Source organism: Enhydra lutris, unplaced genomic scaffold (assembly GCF_002288905.1).
Source record: "Enhydra lutris kenyoni isolate GAN:26980312 unplaced genomic scaffold, ASM228890v2 scaffoldscaffold106, whole genome shotgun sequence".
NCBI lineage: Eukaryota > Metazoa > Chordata > Mammalia > Carnivora > Mustelidae > Enhydra > Enhydra lutris.
Genome location: NW_019154190.1, coordinates 380949 through 405638, shown reverse-complemented (window position 1 = coordinate 405638; position 24690 = coordinate 380949). Strand labels below are relative to the sequence as shown.

Below are 24690 nucleotides of genomic sequence, written 5' to 3'. Positions count from 1 at the left end.
CTAATGGTTTCTCTCCCTCTCTGATTTCATCTTATTTTATTTTTCCCTCCCTTCCTTTATACTTATCTGTTTTGTTTCTAAATTCCACATATGAGTGAAATCATATATTTGTCTTTCTCTGACTGACTTATTTCACTTAGTATAAGGCCCTCTAGTTCTATCTAGTCATTGCAAATGGAAAGACTTCATTCTTTTTGATGGATGTGTAATATTTCATTATATATGTAGTATATATATAATATATATTATATATGATACACTATTTCTTCTTTATCCATTCATCTGTTGATGGGCATCTGGACTTTGCTTATTTTGGCTATTATGGCCATTTTTGCTATAAACTTTGGGATGCATGTACCACTTTGAATCATTATATTTATATCTTTGACATTCTTTTTTATAGCTGATTAATATTCTATTGCATATATATAGATTACTTCCTTAGTTAATTATTGATTGATGGACATTTGGGCTGCTTCCATATCTTGGCAATTATAAATATTGATGCTGTAAACAGGGGTACATGTATCTCTTTGAATTAGTATTTTTGTATCATCTGGGTAAATACCTAGTAGTGCAATTGATGGATTATAGAGTAGGTCCATTTTTAACTTTCTGATGAACCTCTATATTGTTTTCCATAGTGACAGCACTGTTTGCATTCCCGCCAATATGCATGTCCTCCACAGCCTCACCATCAACTGTTATTTCTTGTGTTATTGATTTTAGCCATTCTGAAAGGTGTGAGGTAATATCTCATTGTAATTTTGATTGACATTTCCCTGATGATAAATGATGTGTTTATTCATTTTTTCAAGTTCAATAAACGTTTAACATTGTATTAGCTATAGAAACTGGTTTCTCAAGGCCCTTAGTTTTTTGCAAATAGTTTCTTTGAGTTTTGTTTTGCTTTGCTATGGTTTATTGATTTTAAGAAAATTCTGACTGCAAACAGATTCTATGAAAAAAAATGACATGATTTTAGTATGAAGTTTGGGTTTATGCCTCTTCCAGGAATCAAATTATGTTGTAGTTAATATTGTTGTATAGCAAGACAATCAAATGTTAGTGATTTAAAATAACAATACTACATTATTTTACTCATAAAACTTTTTAAGGCAAAGTTTGCTAGACACATCACTTTTATGTCAGTTCGGGCATCTGAAGTGAGATGTGGAGATTCATCTCCAAGATAGCTCACAGTATATTATATAAATATATAAAAATGCATATACATATCTTTTATCAGCATAAATGTTTAATGACCTCTTATGTTCCAATATATGAATCACTCAACTAAAATAGCATAAATACTTTTTAAATGATTGTAGCCTAAAGCATATAATTTTACATAGCCTGGACTATAGTATCTATTGTTACATTGTAAGCATTTAGAATGAATTGTGTTTGAGACGGATGTGTGATGTCAAAGTTGGCATATCATTCTCCAGTAATTTAATCTGTTAAATTTAATCGAGTGGGTGATGATGGCACTTAAAAATTTATTCTAACACTTCCACTTCAAGGTCCTGACATTCTATTGGGAGTGAAATCTTATACTTAAAAAATTATGGAACAGGATTTTAAAAATATATAGATATGTTCTTTTGTTTGAGATGATGTGAGATAATGACATAAATGAGACTCAGCATATCATCCAGATGTTAAAGTTCGGATTTTAAGAATTTTGGCAAGAGACTATTTAAATGTGATTCTTCATTTTTAATGTGACATTTCCTTAGAATCAGTTTTGTAGGGTACATGTCCTTCTCTGTTTTTTTTTTAAATTAATTATCCTAAAACTTATAACTCAAAAGTTGTAGAAAGATTATAAAATTTCTCCCAAGCCATTAGATTTATGTCCTGTATTGAAACACAATGAAGATGATCCTTCAGCCCTAGGGCTTTCTTGGGAGCAAAGATGAATTCTTATCTATGTATGTCAAGAGTAAATATTTATTTTAACCTGTGGAAAATGGATTTTTTGTTCCATATCACTATTATGAATCAATCTATTGTCTGTGTTGATTTATGTGACTAATTCTATCATTTTTAATCCATGTTACTTTGTTCAGGTCGAAGATGCTCACTGCTACACTTCATGATTACTGCATATTTTTTTTAAGTAAATTGTATGTCCAACATGGGTCTTGAACTCATGACCTTGATATCAAGAGTCATATGTATTACTGACCGAGCTAGCCAGTGAATGCTAGGTATTTAACCATACACAGTTCAATCTGCTTACCTTGTCCATAATGATTTTTTTTTAACTCACCTATACCCTCAGAACATCCTCTTCTAGCAAAAATTTTGACAGTGTTTCCCACAAGATTTTTAAGTATTTTGTTTCATATTCATTTAACTATTTATTTGAAATCTATTTTGTCAAAATTATATGAAACTAAGATATACACTGATTTTTTCAAATTAATTATTACCTCTTTAAATAATTCATCCTCAAATTACACACACACACACACACAAAAGAGTTGGTGTTGTTGACACAAAATGAACAAACCTTTTAGAATCTTTAAAGGAAAAGGTCCTTTGTTCTGTTGTTCTGTTTTTGTTTTCAAGCCCAGGCTAGGACAGCTGCCTGGGATATAGTCCTCACTAAGAACATAAGACATGAAGTATTACATATCATTAGATGAAATACATTTCAGGAAGTTATAGAGCTTATCTTATCTTAGGACTGTAACTTTAGGACTTAGTTTATCTGCAGGACTGTATGACTTCAGTCTCATGGGAACCAGGGACCTTCTACCCTTAGCTTAGTCTTCACTAAGGACATAAGACATGAAGTATTACATATCATTAGATGAAATACATTTCAGGAAGTTATAGAGCTTATCTTATCTTAAGACTAACTTTAGGACTTAGTTTATCTGCAAGACTGTATGACTTCAGTCTCATGGGAACCAGGGACCTTCTACTCTTAGCTTTATGCTTGGAATTCTCCCATTTAGGTTATTTATAAATGAAACAGATATACAATTGATGCCGGGGTCAGAAATTAAATTTGCTGATTCTGGTAATGGTTAAAATTTAGCTACTTTGAGATCCTGTGAGCAGGGCCCAAGGACATTAAAGGCTGAAAATCTCTTTCATGTTATCAATGTTGAGCATATATTTTACTTACAGTACCTCATTTACTACTAATGCAGAGGTCCAACATCCAGAAGAAAAATACTATGACAATGTATGAAAGCAGGAAAAATGCAAATTTTAATTTATCAAATAAAAAATAAATAGTTTTATTTAAACATTGAAAACTGGGAGAGTAAAGATGGCGGGAAAGTAGGAGGAGGTGCCTTTTCAACCTGTACCCTAAAGTGAGCTGATTACCTACCAGAGAACTCCAATCACCCATGAAATCAGCCTGAGATCAGAATTATACACGTCTGGATCTCTACAGGGGCAGAAGACGCCAGTGGGCAGGTAAAGTGGAGTGGGAACTTTGGACTGATATTGGAAGATAAACAAAAGGGGGAGGGAGCCACCAGAGGTGACTGATTGGAAAGTAATACCCCTACTATGAGAGTGCCCTGCATCTGGGGACCAGCATTAACTTGGAGACTGGTTGAAAGCACTCCAAAAGAGCAAAGGATCGCGGGGGGGAAATTGTGGGAATCTGGGTGGCTAGGGACAGGGGCTTAAGTCCCTGGACCCAGGACAGCCTCCCCTGGCACTGAGCCAGAGAGAGTGCAGCGGAGAAACCAGGTCTTGGTCCCTGAGCCACCAGCGCGCCCAAAATTCCATGGGGTCCGGCTCCTATGAGGGGCTGGGAGTCACACCAGACGGCAGAACGCTGAGCCCTGCTACAGAGCCTAGGACTTGCGTGCCCCTTACCCTCCCCTGAGAGAGGTGTACAAAGGCTGACCTGGTGCTCTTAGACCCACACCATTATTTCAGAGCCTGAGACGCGCGCCCCAAACTCTTCCCTGAGAGAGGTGCGCGAAAGCCCAGCCTGGTGCTTTTAGACCTGCGCCCCGCTCTCAGAGCCTGAGACGCGCCCAGGCGCGACCCATAGCCTCCCCTGAGAGAGGTGTGTCCAAGTCGGGCGCTCTTAGTCCCAGAAAGACCAGGCACTCCCAGCCCAGGCCAGCGGGAAAATCTCAGTGTGCAATTGCTGCTTGGAACCTCTCTGGCAGTCTGGAGCTGTCCAGACAGCCTCTGCTGCCATGGTTTTGGGTACAAGCAGAAGATCCTGCGTCCCCAGGGACAGCAACTTGGAACCTGCTCTGTCAGCAACCAAGGGGGGATTTATATGGGCTCTGCAGCCAGACTGAGGCTTCTTTCTGCGAGGGAGGTCAGGGTGCAGTTTGCTTTCCTAAAACCTACAAAAACCATCAAAAGCGGTCAAGGCGAGAGAAAAAAAAGTGAACAAACATAAAAACCTCCAGAGAACAAAAGCCTGAAAAACCGGTTTCCTCAGAGCCCTCCTCCTTGAGGGGCGAGGGAGGACTTAACTCAGGGAACATCATTGACTGAAAACCCACATGGCAGGCCCCTCCCCCAGAAACCAACCAGGAAAGAAAAAAAAAAAAAAAAAAGACTACAAGAAATCAACCACTACTACTTCATAGGACAACTTTTAATTTTAATTTGTTCTTCTGGCTCATTTTTTTAAATACAGATAATTTTTAACCTATATACCATTACAGCGAGCTGTCCAGTACATCAAATTCCATAATAACCTTCTAACCTGAACTTTTTGATACATACACCTGTGTTTTCTTTTGCATTTCTATTTTTTAAATTTCTTTTTTAAAAATTTTAGTTTAGTTTAGTTTATTCCTTTTTTATATTTATTTTCTAATATTCATATAGAGTTAAACTTCAAAGTAATCCCCTTTCCCCAATCAATACTACCCCTATAGGTAAACCAATTTTTAATCCCCCTTTATCTTAGGAAAGTTGAGTCCTTTAACAAAGATATCAAGATGCATCCAGGAAGAATCAAAACAACCTTCCTTGCCCACACTGAGAATTTATAACCATTCTCCCATCTTTTTCTTCCACCAGTGTTTCTCTGTTTTTGTGTTTGTCCTGATAGTATAAAAATCTTAACTTGGGGTTGTTTTTGACGAGATTCTTCCTTTATTTGCATATATATATATATATATATATATATATATATATATTATTTTTCTCTTGTCATACACTTTTATCAGTCTTTTTGTTTGTCTGTTTTTGTTTGTACACCTCATAAATTTTACCTTGAGGCCCATTTGGGCTGAACCTTCTCTTTTATCTTCCCTTTCATTCCTGTCTCTCTCTCTCTCTCTCTTTTCTTTTTCTTTTATTTTTTCTCTCATTTGGGTGGAGAATCCTGATTGCTCAGAAACGTTCCAGGGTGCACCTTGACGGCACCATGGTCGATACATCCAGCTACATCTGTTTAGTCATCTCTTACCAAAATTACTAGGAGGAGGAATGCCCAACAGAAGAAAAATACAGAGGATGGACCTTCTACAACAGAGCTAATGGCTAATAACATAGACAATATGTCGGAAAGAGAATTCAGGCTAACAATTACCCAGGCAATAGCTAGGTTGGAGAAAGCCATGGATGACCAAACGGAATTGATTAGGGCCAAGCTGAAAGCGACCAGACAGGATGTTCACAATGTTAGGGCAGAGCTGAAAGCTACCAGGGCTGAGGTTCACAATGCTCTCAATGAGTTCCAATCTAATCTAAATTCACTAAAAGCTAGGGTAACTGAGACAGAAGATAGAATTAGTGATCTGGAGGACAAACAGATAGAGAGAAAGGATCAGGAGGAAGCCTGGAATAAACAGCTTAGAAACCATGAAAACAGAATCAGGGAAATAAATGATGCCATGAAATGTTCCAACGTCAGAATTATTGGAATCCCTGAAGGGGAGAAGAAAGAAAGTAGTCTAGAAGATATAGTGGAACAAGTTCTTCATGAAAATTTTCCCAATCTTGCGAATGGAACCAGTGTTCACGTACTAGAGGCCGAACAGTCTCCACCCAAGATTATAGATTCCAGAAAAACATCAAGGCACCTGATAGTCAAATTGAGGAATCATAATTGTAGATATAATCACTTGAAAGCCGCTAGGACAAAGAGGCTCCTTACTTACAGAGGAAAGCCCATCAGAATAATGTCAGACCTGTCCACAGAGACCTGGCAAGCCAGAAAGGGCCGGCAAGATATATTCAGGGCACTAAATGAGAAGAACATGCAGCCAAGAATACTTTATCCAGCAAGACTGACATTCAAAATGGATGGAGAGATAAAGAGTTTCCAAGACCTGCAAGGCTTAAAAGACGATGCAACCACCAAGCCAACACTGCAGGAAATATTAAGGGTGGTTCTATAAAAGAGAAAAAATTCTAAGAATAGCATTGAACAGAAATATAGGACAATCTACAGAAAGAAAGACTTCAAAGGTAACACGATGTCAATAAAAACGTATCTATCAATAATCACTCTCAATGTGAATGGCCTAAATGTGCCCATAAAATGGCACAAGGTTTCAGATTGGATAAAACGACAGGACCTATCCATATTTTGTATAGAAGAGACCCATTTTGAACCTAAATATACACCCAGACTGAAAGTGAAGGGATGGTGAAGCATCTTTCATGCCAATGGGCCTCCAAAGAAGGCTGGGGTAGCGATTCGCATATCAGACAAATAAGATTTTTTTTTAAAGATTTTCATTTATTTGACAGAGCACAAGTAGGCAGAGAGGCAGGCAGAGAGAGAGAGAGGAAGAGGCAGGCTCCCTGCCGAGCAGAGAGCCCGATGTGAGGCTCGATCCCAGGACCCTGGGATCATGACCTGAGCCGAAGGCAGAGGCTTTAACCACTGAGCCACCCAGGCACCCCAAGACAAATTAGATTTTAAACTAAAGACTGTAGTCAGAGATACAGAAGGACACTGCATCATTCTTAAAGGGACTGTCCACAAAGATGATGTAACAATTGTAAATATCTATGCTCCCAATATGGGAGCAGTCAATTACATAAGAAAACTGTTAATCAAGATAAAGTGTCATATTGATATGAATACATTAATAGTAGGAGATCTTAACACACCTCTCATAATAGACAGATCATCGAAGCAGAAAATCAATAAAGAAACAAGAGCATTGAATGACACATTGGACCAGATGGACCTCATAGATACATTCAGAACATTCTACCCGAAAACAACAGAATACTCATTCTTCTCAAGTGCACATGGAACCTTCTCAAGAATAGACCACATACTGGGTCACAAATTAGGACTCAACCGATACCAAAAGACTGAGATGATTGCCTGCATATTCTCAGATCACAATGCTTTGAAACTGGAGCTGAATCACAAGGAAAAGTTCCGAAGGAACTCAAACACCTGGAAGCTAAAGACCACCTTGCTTAAGAATGCTTGGATCAACCAGGAGATCAAAGAAGAACTGAAACAATTCATGGAAACCAATGAGAATGAAGACATTTTGGTCCAAAACCTATGGGATACAGCAAAGGCGGTCCTAAGGGGGAAATACATAGCCATCCAAGCATCCCTCAAAAAAATTGGAAAATCCAGAACACACCACTGTCTCTACACCTTAAAGAACTGGATAATCAACAACAAATCAAACCAACTCCACACATAAGAAGGGAAATAATCAAGATTAGAGCAGAGATCAATGAGGTAGGAATCAGAGATACAGTAGAACGTATCAATGAAACTAGAAGCTGGTTTTTTGAAAGAATCAATAAGATGGATAAACCATTGGCCACACTAATCCAGAAGAAAAGAGAGAAAGCTCAAATGAATAAAATTATGCAGCCACTTTGGAGAACAGTGTGGAGATTCCTCAAGAAATTAAAAATAGAGCTTCCCTATGACCCTGCCATTGCACTACTGGGTATTTACACCAATGATACAGATGTAGTGAAAAGAAGGGCCATCTGTACCCCAATGTTTATAACAGCAATGGCCACAGTCGCCAAACTGTGGAAAGAACCACGATGCCCTTCAACGGACGAATGGATAAGGAAGATGTGGTCCATATACACTATGGAGTATTATGCCTCCATCAGAAAGGATGAATACCCAACTTTTGTAGCAACATGGACGGGACTGGAAGAGATTATGCTGAGTGAAATACGTCAAGCAGAGAGAGTCAATTATCATATGGTTTCATTTATTTGTGGAGCATAACAAATAGCATGGAGGACAAGGGGAGTTAGAGAGGAGTAGGAAGTTGAGGGAAATTGGAAGGGGAGGTGAACCATGATAGACTATGAACTCTGAAAATTAATCTGAGTGGTTTGAAGGGGTGGGGGGGTGGGATGTTGGGGGAACCAGGTGGTGGGTATTGGAGAGGGCACGGATTGCATGGAGCACTGGGTGTGGTGCAAAAACAATGAATATTGTAACGCTGAAAATAAATAAATAAAAAGACAAATAAATAAATAAATAAATAAAAAACAAACACTGAAAACTGGCCAGATGAGAGCAATATATATTGATATATGAAATTTCATAGTGGATCCAGGTGGGCTGGTAAAAGTTTATCAAATCACTCTCACTATAGATGTCCCAGAAAACGTTTCTCTATTCACTTTCTCAAAGCCCCCTTCACGTCTTTATTCCTCACACTGTATATAAGGGGGTTCAACACAGGTGTGAAGGTGGTGTAGAAAGCAGAGACCACCTTGTCAAGGGCCACTGAATGGTAGGATTTGGGCCACATGTAGATGAATATCATGGCTCCATAGAAGAGCCCCACAACAGCCAGGTGAGAGGAGCAGGTGGCAAAGGCTTTCTTCTGAGCTGCTATGGACTTCATGCGAAGCACAGCAGCCAAGATGAGACTGTAGGAGGCCAGAATGAGAGACAGAGGGATCAAGAGCATTAGGATGCAGCACACATACATGAAAAACTCAAAAAAGGTCGTGTCAGCACAGGCAAGGCGCACAAGTGAGGGTGCCTCACAGAAGAAGTGGTTTATTACCCGAGAATGGCAGTAAGGGAAGCTCAGAGTGGTCCCAGCCTGCATCAGCCCATCCACTCCTCCCAGAAGCCAGGAGCCTGCGGTCATGTGGAAGCAGAGCTTGTGATTCATAAGGATGGGGTAGCGCAGCGGGTGACAGATGGCCACATAGCGGTCATAAGCCATGGCCGCTAAGAGGAAGCATTCACCCCCTCCCAGAGTGAGAAACAGGAAGATCTGGGTGCCACAGCCAGCAGGAGAGATGGTCCTGGTGCCCATCAGGTAGTTGGTTGCCATTTTGGGGACTATGGTGGAGACCACCATCATGTCCATGAGGGAGAGCTGGCTAAGGAAGAAGTACATGGGTGTGTGAAGCTGGGGGTCCTCATGGATGAGCACGATCATGAGGGCATTGCCCAGCAGGGAGATGAGGAAGATCATGAGCACCATGGAGAAGAGGAACACGTGGGTCTGAGTGTGGTTAAAGAGCCCTAAGAGAATGAAGTTCATTTCTGTGGTGTCATTTAAATCCTCCATGGCTGCAGTCATGCCTGCAAGGCAAGGAATAATAAAGAATGAGTTGCTTGAAAGAAAGGTTAGGCATTTACTTAAGAAGAGGTGGTCAAATGACATAAAAGAGAGGGAGAGAGCAAGAAACTTTGAGGAATGATTAAGTCTTTAGTCTTTCACTTTGCAACAAGATGTTGGCCTTACCGTCCTTTCATACATCTCTGTGTTATTACACAGTTTTTTTAATCCTAAGAAAATTGCATGACAAGGATATATTGCAATACATATTATATTTCTCCATTATTTTTGTATATCTTGTTAGTGTGCTGCATATATTTTACTCATGAAGATAGGAAATACTATGAAATTCCAGTTTTCTAAAATGTTTGTACTTCTGTGTTGAAAGAACCTCATAGTCCTGCATTTTAGTAAATATTGATGTGATATATCTCTTAATTATGAATTTTTCATTTTTCTCATAAATTTCTCATAAATTAGAAAGTTGGCTTCTCAAAGTTTCCTTCTGCCACGAGGAGTTGTTTTAATATTAAAATATGCAAAACTAAATGTAAAACTACTATAGCTCAGATAGCAGGTGACAAACACAAAATGGTTATATTTCTCTGTTTTACATGTGTTTTCAGTACATGGCTTCAATATGCTTGGTTCCTGGCTACCACAGACATTGCTTCAGAACATCTGCCACCATACTGGCTATGTTATCCTGGGGGGTACTTGTGATTACAGGGAATTTGTCTGAGTGTAGAGGCCTTGTAATAATTTTAGATCTAATATATATTCACAATATGTTGAGTTTAATTAAATGTGTGCATTATAAAAAATCAATTTCATAAATGAATATAAACCTAAGGAACATTAAAAATGATTTAAGTTGAAGCCTTAAACATTTTAAAAATGAAGCATGTTCTCCTCTTAATTAAAACTCTTAAAATGTAGGGCCAGAGGGAACATAGAACAATATCATAAAAGCTACATACAAAAAGCCAACAGTGAATGTCATTCTCAATGGGGAAAAACTGAGGGCTTTATCCTGGAAGTCAGGAACACGACCAGGATGCCCATTCTCACCACTGTTGTTCACCATAGTACTAGAAGTTCAAGCCTCAGCAATCAGAAAACAAAAAGAAATAAAAGGAATTCCAACTGGAAAAGAAGAAGTCAAAGTCTCACTCTTCACAGATGACATGATATTTTCTGTGGGCAACCCAAAAGCTTCTACCCTTAAAGTGTTAGAACTCAAAGAGCAATTCACCAATGTGGCAGGATATAAAATCAATACAAAGAAATCGCTTGCATTTCTACATACTAACAATAAGACTGAAGAAAGACTAATTGAGGAATTTATCCAATTTACAATTGCACCAAAACCACAAGATACCTAGGAAGAAACTTAGCCAAAGAGGTAAAGGATTTGTACTCTAAAAACTACAAAATACTTATGAAGCAAGTGAGGAAGATACAAGGAAATGGAAAAACTTTCTATGCTCATGGATTAGAAAAATATACATTTGTGAAATGTTTATGCTACCCGCAACAGTCTACACATTCAGTGCAATCCCTATCAAAATACCACCAACATTTTCACAGAGCTGGAATAATTAATCCTAAATTTTGTATGGAACCAGTAAAGACCAAATATCCAGAGGGATGTTGAAAAAGAAAATGAAAGCTTGTGGCATCACAATGCCTGATTCAAGCGGTGTTACAAAGCTGTAATCAGCAGAGTAGTATGGTTCTGACAGAAAAACGGATTCACAGATCAATAGAACAGAATAGTGTCAGAAATGAAGCCCCTACTCTATAATCAACTAATCTTCAACAAAGCAAGAAAGAATGTCCAATGGAAAAAGACAGTCTCTTCAACAAATGGTGTTGGGAAAATTAGACAGCCCCATGCAAAGGAATGAAATTAGAGCCTATTCTTATACCATACATAAAGATAGAAAAAAATGGATGAGAGACCTAAATGTGAGACAGGAATCCATCCAAAGCCTAGAGGGGAACACAGGAAGCAACCTCTTTGACCTCGGCTGCAGCAGCTTCTTACCAGACATGTCTCCAAAGGCAGGGGAAAGAAAAGCAGAAATGAACTCTCGGGGCTTCTTCATGATAAAAATCTGCACAGCAAAGGTAAGAGTCAACAAAACTGAAAGCCAGTCTACAGAATGGCAGAAGATATTTGCAAATGACATATCAGATAAAGGGCTAGTATCCAAGTTGCATAAAGAACTTCTCAAATTCAACACCCAGAAAACAAAGCGTCCAGTCAAGAAATGGGCAGAAGACTTAAAAAGACAGTTCTCCAATGGAGACATACAATATCTCTACAAAGATTACCCTTAATAATTACCTTGTTGTTATATTTATTAGCTATCAATAGATAGCTCCCATGCAAATGTTTTCAAGTAAAATGAATACTTATTTGAAAACAGGCGTGCAATTAAGTTACACATTTTTTAAAGTATAGGAATAATTTCAGTGACATAACATTTATAATAAGTCTGGATTGGGTATTGCATTCAATACACCATTTGTGAATTTTTTAAAACAGAACAAACACACATGACTATGGTAATACTAATCATTCCAAGGCAATAGGTTCTTCGATTATTAATTTTGAAAGTTTCTTCTGTTTTAATATAATATATTTTAAAAGTTGCACTATGACATGGAATTTATGATACATAAAATAATGTTTTCCTCTAAAAAAATAAGCACAAAAATTAAAAGAGAAAAACTTATTCTTTGTTATTTCCTATCAACAGTTTATTTCAATTATGTTTAATTCCACAGGTTTAAAATACACAGTAGATGTTCATTCAAGAGTATATCTAAACAGCTGTGTTGTTATTGCACATTAAAACCAGGAGGGGAAGTGGGTGGGGGATGGGGTAACTGGGTGATGGGCATTGAGGAAGGCACTTGATGTAATGACAACACAGGTTGTTGTTTGCAACTGATGAATCACTAAAGTCCATCTCTGAAACTAATTAAAAAAGATATAATATTATCATATTCTGTTTGTATAAAACCTATGATTACACAGAATCTAACATCCCTTTAGATTCATTGTTTCATTTCTATTCACACTTCAAACTGGTTTTCTTGAAAATAGCAAAGCTTCATCATTCCCATTTCTATGTTCTATGTTAAATCCCTCACTGACCAATATTTTGGGCTCATCCTCATGTGGTCCTTTTTTCAATTAGATCCTAACTATTAAAGCTAAAAACCCTGATTCTCATGTACATGCTATAGATGTAACAACTCAGACATAATAAAGATGATAAAAAGTTGTAGAAAATAGTATTCCAAGGACTCTGAAAACCCCGTTAATATACAATGTCTCATCCAATATACCAACAACTAAAAGAAGTAGACACTATTTTATCTTGAAATTTCACATGGAGTAGCTGAGATGTGAGATGATTTGTATCTGGAAAATCAAGGGGAGAAACCAGGTACCAATGAAGTACCATCAATCCCAAACCCAGCTTCTGGAAGTTAACTTCAAACATTTGTGTTAGTTCTGTTTTTTATTCCAACCATTCTCTTGATAGTAAGAAGATTGGCACATTAACAAACAAAATAAAGTAAGTAATGGACTCTCAAAGTTATAGGCTACACTAACCGGTTATCTTTCATGTAATTGATAAATTCATTCAAAAAAGGGATCTGTTCTTTCTACTTTTCTGGATGGATGCATTCCCAGACTCAGTCTTCCTACAAACCCAATATAATTACAAACAGGAAATAAAGAATAAATACATTTTAAATAAACTTGTGAGTGCATTAAAACATACAAAATAGGAATGTTGATTAAGCCAAGGGAAAACATGAACTCCTGTCCTCTCTACAATTCAAGTTACATAAAGGACCCTCTCAGAGGTTCCAGGCCACACACAATTCAAGCAGGGAGGACTGAGGAGGTTAAGTGTATGGGCATGTGCTGAGTCAGAGCACACCTCGAGGATGGATTCCAACAATTGCAAGTTCTGGAAAGTAGAGCACATTCTTACATCCTATGGGTCTCAAGTTTGTGTTTCAAAAGTGGGTCCTTAGAAAATGAATAAAAAATTAAAGTGAGTCATTAATTATATTACATGGTTACTACAAAAATAAGATAAGTTAGCATATAGAGAGTACTTAATTGATCACTGGAAAACAGCAAGAATCAGTAAATAGTAGCCACTACCACTTTCATGTACTCAAGAAAATATGATTACTCCTACAGAAAAGTAATGAATAGAAGAGATAATTGATGAAATCAGATACATCCTTCTAATTTGGAAGTTGAGCAGGAAGCAAATTTCAAGTTTCCTGACAAATTCATCAATATATTGTGCATAACTGATATTTGATAAATACAGGTTGACATAATCATAGAAAATGTACATTCTCAGACAAAATTAAAGAAGCACAGATTAAACAAAATAATTGTTTTTATATCTTTACTACCAGATTTAAGTTTTTCTTTGTAACATAAGTTACCAGTTAGAATAGAGTAACAAATAATTATAGGATAATAATGAAAATTGTCTATATTTCCATTTGAAAATGTTAAGTGAGAACTGTAAGACTACCCTTATCCCTTGGAATCACTGATATGTGCTCTTCCAGATATCATTCTAAAATGTAACCCAAAAGAATGTGAAAAACATCCTATATACAAAAGATTTTTCACATTCCTTTACAATGTGTAATAGGAAGTTATATCATCAAAGTATCAAAATCATTGCTATAGACACAATATAACAGCCAGAATGGCATTGTATATTATGTTAATTGAGAAGCAAATCCATGTTTTAAAAATTTATAAAATTCTTTGGCAAAGATCCAAAGAAAATGGTTAAAATGTCATTGAGTGAAATCCTGATATTTAAATTTATTTGTTTTTCTACGGATGTTTTCCCATGGATTATTAGTCTTTAAAATTATAGAACTAAATGGACAAAATGAAAAGCACTGGAGAACATGACCTTAAGTTTTATGCACCCAATCTGGGAGTCCTGGAACTCACCTGCTTCAGGGGAAGCCACCATACAGATCCACAGTTCCAATGATTACGGCTCCAACACCCAAATCACTGTTTGGAATTCAGAAAATGCTTCTGTTCTAATATAAAGTGCATGTCACCTGGCTAAAGCCTAAGGAATCCTGAGTTCCAGGCTCTAGAAATGCCAGTAGGAAGGCATTTAAAAGAATACAGATGACCAAACACCTTCTACATTTACCATCTCCATGTGGATTATTTTAAATCTCAGGGTAGCTGATCCCTGAAGAAATGTCCTGTTTGACTCACATAATGCTCAAATGAGGATATGACAAATTTGAAAGTGACATCTGCTGCATAATAGTGTTAAATGAGGCAATGTATGCAAACTACCCAGGAGTGCCTTCAATCCTGCTAGCCTGTGTTATAGTAATGACTAGTGTGTCAAGAAAATCTGACAATTACATAGGGGACAGAGTGAAATTTATCCCACCCCCAGTTAAAAATCTCACCAAGAGGGGAGACTAAATTATACCTTTAAATTCTGGAAACTTTCTAGATATATGATTTAGGGTAAGTTATAGTACAATGTAAGCTGCATGTTAATCATCTGTAAAAGAGAAATAATAATGTCTCTCCCATAGTGTTATCCATTGAGTTTAATTTATTCCGTGTATAGGAGGCACTAGATATACCAAATACATGCTTGCTTTTTTCTTTCTTTTTGCTCAAGCATAGAATTGCTTTCTTTCTTATTGACAGATAGTAATGAAGTAAGGAAATTAAAAAAAAAAAACCTGGCAACAAATAATTTCATAAAGCCTGGAGATAATTACAATGGTTCATAATGATCAAAACATATGTTTGTAGTATTACCTTAATTAAAATAAACTCATCAATTTTTGTAAAATTCTCCAAACCAATATATAAAAGTTTTAAAAAATTTTATCTTTATATAGGTATTTAATGATACATACAGTCAATGGAGTGTGACTTGAGAGGGAAAAAAATATATGAATATATTCATATATATATGAATCAAAGGCTGGTGATTCTGGATAAGTTAATTAAATAAAAATAGCATTATTAATAATGATATTAATAACAGCACTAACAATTATCAAAAGTATTATTTTTATTGAGGAGTTACTGAGAGATATACATCCTGCCTAAAGGTGCATTATCATGATTCTACATAAGTAGGACTAAGGAAAAACCATCCATTACATAACTCAACAGCAACATATATGTCACTGCAATCATTGCAAACTTGTACTTTTAAATTAATTAGTTGTAACAAATTTAAAGTTCTTTTAAGTGATAACATTTTTTATTTTACTGCAGTGTACAAATGGATACAACAACATGAAAAATTTATAATAGAACAGTAAGATAGATTACCTCCCAAAATACCTCCATCAGGTGATATAAGAATGGTGTAGGTAAATAAACAGAATATTGTTCACCTGAGATAAGCAGCTCCTGATATTCATAGCTGACCAGGTGTTATGATACCAATACCAAACAATTGGTATTGCTTGGAGCTGGCCTTGGTGTTCACAGAAACACAGGTTCACAGAAAGCCATATGGTTACCATAAACATGATAAATGGGGCAAAACTATGTCTGTGTTCTATTCTCTGGACACTATGGATATGTTGGTTTATATGGCAAAGCAAAGTCCAGGTTACAGATGGAATTAAGGTTGCTGATCACTTCACTTTATTTATTTTAATTTTTTAAGCGATTTTATTTATTTATTTGACAGAGAGAGAGAGAGAGAGAGATCACAAGTAAGTGGAGAGGTAGGCAGAGAGAAAGGAGGAAGCACACTCCCTGCTGAGCAGAGACCCCATGTGGGGCTCTATCCCAAAACCCTGAGATCATGACCTGGACCAAAGGCAGAGGCTTAACCCACTGAGACACCAGGTGCCCTTAATCTCTTAACTTTAAAATAGGAGATTATGTGGGATATCAATGTGAACCCAAACTAATCATGAAGGTCTTTAAAAGTGGGAGCAGGAAACTGAAGGAATCAGAGAAATGCCAGTGTTAGGTTTCTGCTCGATGTTGTTGACTTCAAAAGTCAATGAAGGAGGGCACCAGCCATAGAGCACAGGAGACATCTAGAAAGTGAAAAGGAAAGGAAACTGTCTCTTCTAGATTTTCCAGAGGAAACACAGCCTTACAATAACTAGATTTTAGCTCAGTGAGACCAATTCAGACCACATGAAGTGTAAGGAAATAAACTGTTGTTTTTTAAAGCTAATGATAGTGTTAATAAGTGTTCTATCAACACTAGAAAATTAATACCATCAACATCGAGCTCAAGCAAGTGAAACCATATGATCATTGTCTCTCTCTGCTTGACTTATTTCTCTCAGCACAATCTCCTCCAGACCCATCCATGTTGATACAAAAGTTGGGTATTCATCCTTTCTGATGGATGTATGATACTCCATAGTATATATGGACCATATCTTCTTTATCCATTCATCCATTGAAGGGCATCTTGGTTGCAGTTTAACAACTGTGGCCATTGCTGCTATGAACATTGGGGTGCAGATGGCCCTTCTTTTCACTACATCTGTATCTTTGGGGTAAATACCCAGTAGTGCAATTGCAGGATTATAAGGTAGCTCTATTTTTAATTTTTTGAGGAATCCTCTCACTGTTTTCCAAAGTGGCTGCACCAACTTGCATTCCCACCAACTGTGTAAGAGAGTTCCCCTTTCTCCACATTCTCTCCAACACTTGCTGTTTACTCTCCTGTTAATATTGGTCATTCTGACTGGTGTAAGGTGGTATCTCAACGTGGTTTTGATTTGAATCTCCCTGAAGACTAATGATGAACATTTTTCCATGTGTCTGTTATCCATTTGTATGTCTTCTTTGTAGAAGTGTCTTTTCATGTCTTCTGCCCAGTTTTTGACATGATTATATGTATTTTGGAGTGTTGAGTTTGAGAAATTTTTTATAGAACCACATATATTCATAATAACTAAGCTCCTTAATGTGTAGCACTGCTGCAAAGAAACATAATAAATGGAAAAAGAAAATCTTACAGTCTATAATTTGAAACCTGTTAGTAACTATTACCACACGAGGAATTTGTGAGATTGGTTATTTTCTAAGATCATAAGCCTTCAATCATTAGTTTAAAAATTTAATTGAAAGTATAATTTAAATATAAAAGAGGGTTTTTCAATCATAATATAAGATTTTTAACATCTTAAATGAAATGAGCTCACTGCTTAATCGTGGTGAAACCTCATATATCATTTGTATACAAACTTTTGGTAAAATTTCACCTCTAGGCACAATTAAGTGAATTGCTTCATTGCTGATGATTTTTTTCTTAGATCTGCTACAACCAAAAAACAAACAAACAAAAACAAAAAAAGAGGGAAAAAAGATAGATCTTTTTCTGAGTTTCTGAATTCTCAAAATATACTTGTTCAAAAGAAAAAAAACCCAATAACTTTTATTCTAGGTTTATAAAATAATTACTTAACTCTATTTTACCTTCAAAATATATGCATAGACCAGGGGATGTACATGAATCAGGAGATGTTTTGTGTTAAACATGGCAACACTTTTTTCCTAAAAAAAAATCTTAAGGTGAACATAGTCATGGAAGTAGAACATTCACCTTTCTGAAAGTCCAAGGTTAAATACTAATGTAACCAATTAGGGTTCATTGTGCCTAGGTGCATAGAAAGGAAGTTAGATAATGATGAGATACTCAATGTTATTCCATAGAATTAAGATCCACTTAATGTTGGAATACTAAAGACACATTGGATACTAACCGATCTCTGTCAATCTTTGAGATAACGTAAGGCAACCCAATTGTTCAGGGAAAGCAAATATATGTTTATGTATTAAAATATATTTATATACTTAATGATAAATATTATTATACATTTATATATTTAATATAATATGAAATATTTATATTATAAAACATGTGAATTTTATATATAAATGATTATATGTAAATATATATTGATAACATAAATATATATATACAGGAAAGAACAGTGAGTAAGATGAGGTAGGTTACAGTTTTGAGGAAATATATACATACTTATTGAAGCTATTGAGCCTGACGTTTTTCTTATCTTCCTTTTCTTCATCTAAAATATGCAATTTAAAAACATGGTACATGGCCTATCACTTGCATGTAAAATACCCTACAAAATTTCTAAAACTAAGCAAAACAAAACAAAAACTAATAAACAAAATACCTCTTTTGAGGATACAAACAGTAACAGTTTTAGATAAAATAAACATTAACACTTTTGAATCCAAGCATATGATTTTACATTAAAAAGAAGTCCCTTTGTAGGTTAGCACTTGCCTAAAACCAATCACTTAGGAAATATTTCTAGAATATTAAAGGGCAAATCTAAGTTTGAGAACTCTGAATCTTGCAGTTTTGGAAAATCTCCTTCAGGAAAAAAAAATAATAAAAACAAATACAAATATAAAATTGACCTACTTCCTTGGACAGAGTCTATGCAAGTGACAAACTTCAAATATTCAGTTTCTTTAGTTTCAAATCTGCCTGTGATTTCAACTGAATAAGTTTTTTTTTTTTGTAATTTATTAACATATAATGTATTATTAGCCCCAGGGGTACAAGTCTGTGAATCACCAGGTTTACATTCTTCACAGCATTCACCACAGCACATACCCTCCCCAATGTCCATAACCCCACCACCCTCTCCCTAACCCCTCTCCCCAGTAACCCTCAGTTTGTTTTGTGAGATTAAGAGTCTCTTATGGTTTGTCTCCCTCCTGATCCCATCTTGTTTCATTTATTCTTTTGCTACCCCTCCAACCCCCCCCCCCAATTTGCATCTTCACTTCCTCATATCAGGGAGATCATATGATAGTTGTCTTTCTCCGATTGACTTATTTCACTAAGCATAATACCCTCCAGTTCCATCCACGTTGTTGCAAATGGAAAGATTTCATTTCTTTTTAATGGCTGAATAGTATTCCATTGTATAACTATATACCACATCTTCTTTATCCATTTATCGGTTGATGGACATCTAGGATCTTTCATTTCTTTTGGTGGCTACATAGTATTCCATTGTATAAATATATACCACATCTTCTTTATCCATTCATCTGTTGATGGACATCTAGGATCTTTCCATAGTACGGTTACTGGGGACATTGCTGCTATAAACATTTGGGTGCACGTGCCCCTTCAGATCACTACATTTGCATCTTTAAGGTAAATACCCAGCAGTGCAATTGCTGGGTCATAGGGTAGCTCTATTTTCAACTTTTTGAGGAACCTCCATGCTGTTTTCCAGAGTGGTTGTACCAGCTTGCATTCCCACCAACAGTGTAGGAGGGTTCCCCTTTCTCCACATCCTCGCCAGCATCTGTCATTCCTTGACTTGTTAATTTTAGCCATTCTGACTGGTGTGAGGTGGTATCTCATTGTGGTTTTGATTTGTATTTCCTTGATGCCGAGCGATGTGGAGCATTTTTTCATGTGTCTGTTGGCCATCTGGATGTCTTCTTTGCAGAAATGTCTATTCATGTCCTCTGTCCATTTCTTGATTGGATTATTTGTTCTTTGGGTGTTGAGTTTGATAAGTTCTTTATAGATTTTGGATACTAGCCCTTTGTCTGATATGTCGTTTGCAAATATCTTCTCCCATTCTGTTGGTTGTCTTTTGGTTTTGTTGACTGTTTTCTTTGCTCTGAAAGAGATTTTGATCCTGATGAAGTCCCAATAGTTCATTTTTGCCCTTGCTTCCCTTGCGTTTGGCAATGTTCCTAGGAAGAAGTTACTGCGGCTGAGGTTGAAGAGGTTGCTGCCTGTGTTCTCCTCAAGGATTTTGATGGATTCCTTTCTCACTTTGAGGTCCTTCATCTGTTTTGAGTCTATTTTCATGTATTGTGTAAGGAAATGGCCCAGTTTCATTTTTCTGCATGTGGCTATCCAATTTTTCCAACACCATTCGTTGAAGAGACTGTCTTTTTTCCATTGGACATTCTTTCCTGCTTTGTCAAAGATTAGTTGATCATAGAGTTGAGGGTCTATTTCTGGGCTCTTTATTCTGTTCCATTGATCTATATTTGTCTGTTTTTGTTCCAGTACCATACTGTCTTGATGATGACAGCTTTGTAATAGAGCTTTAAGTCTGGAATTGTGATGCCACCAACTTTGGCTTCTTTTTCAATATTCCTCTGGCTATTCGAGGTCTTTTCTGGTTCCATATAAATTTTAGGATTATTTGTTCCCTTTCTTTAAAAAAAATGGGTGGGATTTGGATAGCGATTGCATTAAATGTGTAGATGGCTTGAGGTAGCATAGACATTTTCACACTATTTGTTCTTCCAATCCATGAACATGGAACATTTTTCCATTTCTTTGTGTTTTCCTCAATTTCTTTCATGAGTACTTCATAGTTTTTTGAGTATAGATTTTTTGCCTCTTTTGTTAGGTTTATTCCAAGGTTTCTTATGGTTTTAGGTACAATTGTAAATATGATTGACTCCTTAATTTCTCTTTCTTCTGTCTTGTTGGTGTAAAGAAATGCAACTGATTTCTGTCCATTGATTTTATATCCTGACACTTTCCTGAATTCCTGTTCTAACAGTTTTGGAATCAAGGAAATACAAATCAAAACCACAATGAGATACCACCTCACACCAGTCAGCAGTTTTGGAGTGGAGTCTTTTGGGTTTTCCACATATAGTATCATATCATCTGAAAGAGTGTAGTTTGACTTCTTTGCCCATTTGGATGCCTTTAATTTCTTCTTGTTGTTTAATTGCTGAGGCTAGGACTTCTAGTGTTATGTTGAATAACAGTGGTGATAATGGACATCCCTGCCATGTTCCTGTCCTTAGCGGGAATGCTCTCAGCTTTTCTCCATTGAGAATTTATTTGTGGTGGGTTTTTCATAAATGGCTTTGATGATATTGAGGTATGTACCCTCATCACTACACTTCGCAGAGTTATGATCAGGAAGGGATGCTGTACTATGTCAAATGCTTTTTCAGCATCTATTGAGAGTATCATATGGTTCTTGTTCTTTTATTAATGTATTGCATCACATTGATTGATTTACAGATGTTGAACCAACCTTGCAGCCCAGGAATAAATCCCACTTGGTCATGGTGAATAATCCTTTTAACGTACTGCTGGATCCTATTGGCTAGTAATTTGGTGAGAATTTTCACATGTGTGTTTATCAAAGATGTTGGTCTGTAATTCTCTTTTTTGATCCTTGTCTGGTTTTGGGATAAAGGTGATGCTGGCCTCACAAAATGAGCTTGGAAGTTGTCCTTCCATTTCTCTTTTTTGGAACAGTTTCAGGAGAATAGGAATTAATTCTTATTTAAAAGTTTGGTAAAATTCCCCTGGGAAGCCATTTGGCCCTGGGCTCTTGTTTGTTGGGAGATTTTTGATGACTGCTTCAATCTCCTTACTGGTTATGGTTCTGTTCAGGTTTTCTATGTCTTCCTGGTTCAGTTGTGGTAGTTTATATGTCTCTAGGTGTGCATTCATTTCTTCCAGAATGTCAAATTTGCTGGCGTATAGTTGCTCATATATGTTCTTATAATTGTTTGTATTTCTTTGGTGTTGGTTGTGATCTCTCCTCTTTCATTCATGATTTTTTTTGGGGGGGTCCTTTCTCTTTTCTTTTTGATAAGTCTGGCTAGGGTTTTATCAATCTTATTAATTCTTTCAACAATTATGCTCCTAGTTTCATTGATTTGTTCTATTTTTTTTGGTTTCTATTTCATTGATTTTTTTTTTAAATTATTTTTTAAATTTATTTTCAGCATAACAGTATTCATTGTTTTTGTACCACACCCAGTGCTCCATGCAGTCCATGCCCTCTCTAATACCCACCACCTGGTTCCCCCAACCTCCCAACCCCCCAAATCTTCAAACCCTTCAGATTGTTTTTCAGAGTCCATAGTCTCTCATTGTTCACCTCCCCTTCCAATTCCCCTCAACTCCCTTCTCCTAACTCCCCATGTCTTCCATGCTATTTGTTATGCTCCACAAATAAGTGAAACCATATGATAATTGGCTCTCTCTGTTTGACTTATTTCACTCAGCATAATCTCTTCCAGTCCCGTCCATGTTGCTACAAAAGTTGGGTATTCATCCTTTCTGATGGAGGCATAATACTCCATAGTGTATATGGACCACATGTTCCTTATCCATTCGTCCGTTGAAGGGCATCTTGGTTCTTTCCACAGTTTGGTGACTGTGGCCATTGCTGATATGAACATTGGGGTACAGATGGCCCTTCTTTTCACTACATCTGTATCTTTGGGGTAAATACCCAGTAGTGCAATTGCAGGGTCATAGGGAAGCTCTGTTTTTAATTTCTTGAGGAATCTCCACACTGTTCTCCAAAGAGGCTGCACCAACTTGCATTCCCACCAACAGTGTAAGAGGGTTCCCATTTCTCCACATCTCCTCCAACACATGTTGTTTCCTGTCTTGCTAATTTTGGCCATTGTAACTGGTGTAAGGTGATATCTCAATGTGGTTTTAATTTGAATCTCCCTGATGGCTAGTGATGATGAATATTTTTTCATGTGTCTGATAGCCATTTGTATGTCTTCATTGGAGAAGTGTCTGTTAATATCTTCTGCCCATTTTTTGATATGATTATCTGTTTTGTGTGTGTTGAGTTTGAGGAGCTCTTTATAGATCCTGCATATCAACCTTTTTCTGTATTGTCATTTGCAAATATCTTCTCCCATTCCGTGGGTTGCCTCTTTGTTTTGTTGACTGTTTCCTTTGCTGTGCAGAAGCTTTTGATTTTGATGAAGTCCCAAAAGTTCATTTTCACCTTTGTTTTCTTTGCCTTTGGAGACATACCTTGAAAGAAGTTGCTGTGGCTGATATCGAAGAGATTACTTCCTATTTTCTCCTCTAGGATTCTGATGGATTCCTGTCTCACGTTGAGGTCTTTTATCCATTTTGAGTTTATCTTTGTGTACGGTGTAAGAGAATGGTCGAGTTTCATTCTTCTACATATATCTGTCCAGTTTTCCCAGCACCATTTATTGAAGAGACTGTCTTTTTTCCACTGTGTATTTTTCCTGTTTTGTCGAAGATTAACTGACCATAGAGTTGAGGGTCCATATCTGGGCTCTCTACTCTGTTCCACTGGTCTATGTGTCTGTTTTTATGCCAGTACCATGTTGAACCAGGAAGAAATCAACAACCTAAATAGACCGATATCTAGTAACAAGGTTGAAGCAGTGATCAAAACCTCCCAAAAAGCAAGAGCCCAGGACCTGATGGATTCCCGGGGGAATTCTACCAAACTTTCAAAGAAGAAATAACACCTATTCTCCTGAAGCTGTTTCAAAAAATTGAAGCAGAAGGAAAACTTCCAGACTCTTTCTATGAAGCCAGCATTACCCTGATCCCCAAACCGGGCAAAGACCCTACCAAAAAGGAGAATTTCAGACCAATATCACTGATCAATATGGATGCTAAGATTCTCAACAAGATCCTAGCAAACAGGATCAAACAGCACATTAAAAGGATTATCCACCATGACCAGGTGGGATTCATTCCTGGGCTACAAGGATGGTTCAACATTTGCAAATCAATCAATGTGATAGAACAAATTAATAAGAAAAGAGAGAAGAACCACATGGTCCTCTCAATTGATGCAGAAAAAGCACTTGACAAAATCCAGCATCCGTTCCTGATTAAAATGCTTCAAAGTATAGGGATAGAAGGAACATTCCTGAACTTCATCAAATCTATCTATGAAAAACCCACAACAAATATCATCGTCAATGGGAAAAAACTTGCAGCCTTCCCGTTGAGATCAGGAACATGACAAGGATGCCCACTCTCACCACTCTTGTTCAACATAGTATTAGAAGTCCCAGCAACAGCGATCAGACAACAAAGAGAAATAAAAGGTATCCAAATTGGCAAGGAAGAAATCAAACTCTCTCTCTTCGCAGATGACATGATTCTTTATATGGAAAACCCAAAAGACTCCACCCCCAAACTACTAGAACTCATACAGCAATTCAGTAACGTGACAGGATACAAAGTCAATGTACAGAAATCAGTGGCTTTCTTATACACTAACAATGAAAAGACAGAAAGGGAAATTAGAGAATCGATTCCATTTACTCTAGCACCAAGAACCATAAGATACATGGGAATAAACC

General features: G+C 36.8%; 1 protein-coding gene across 1 annotated transcript; it reads right to left on the bottom strand.

Moving 5' to 3' along the window:
* Nucleotides 1-8588: 8588 nt before the first annotated feature.
* On the bottom strand, nt 8589-9500 carry LOC111139430 (olfactory receptor 2T33-like). The gene has a single exon (XM_022491682.1). The coding sequence runs from the start codon at nt 9498-9500 to the stop codon at nt 8589-8591; it is 912 nt and encodes a 303-aa protein (XP_022347390.1).
* Between the last annotated feature and the right edge of the window lie 15190 nt (nt 9501-24690).

Excerpts from the sequence above, each read along its gene's own strand:
- LOC111139430 (XM_022491682.1), bottom strand. The coding sequence starts at position 9,500 with ATGGAGGATTTAAATGACACCACAGAAATGAACTTCATTCTCTTAGGG.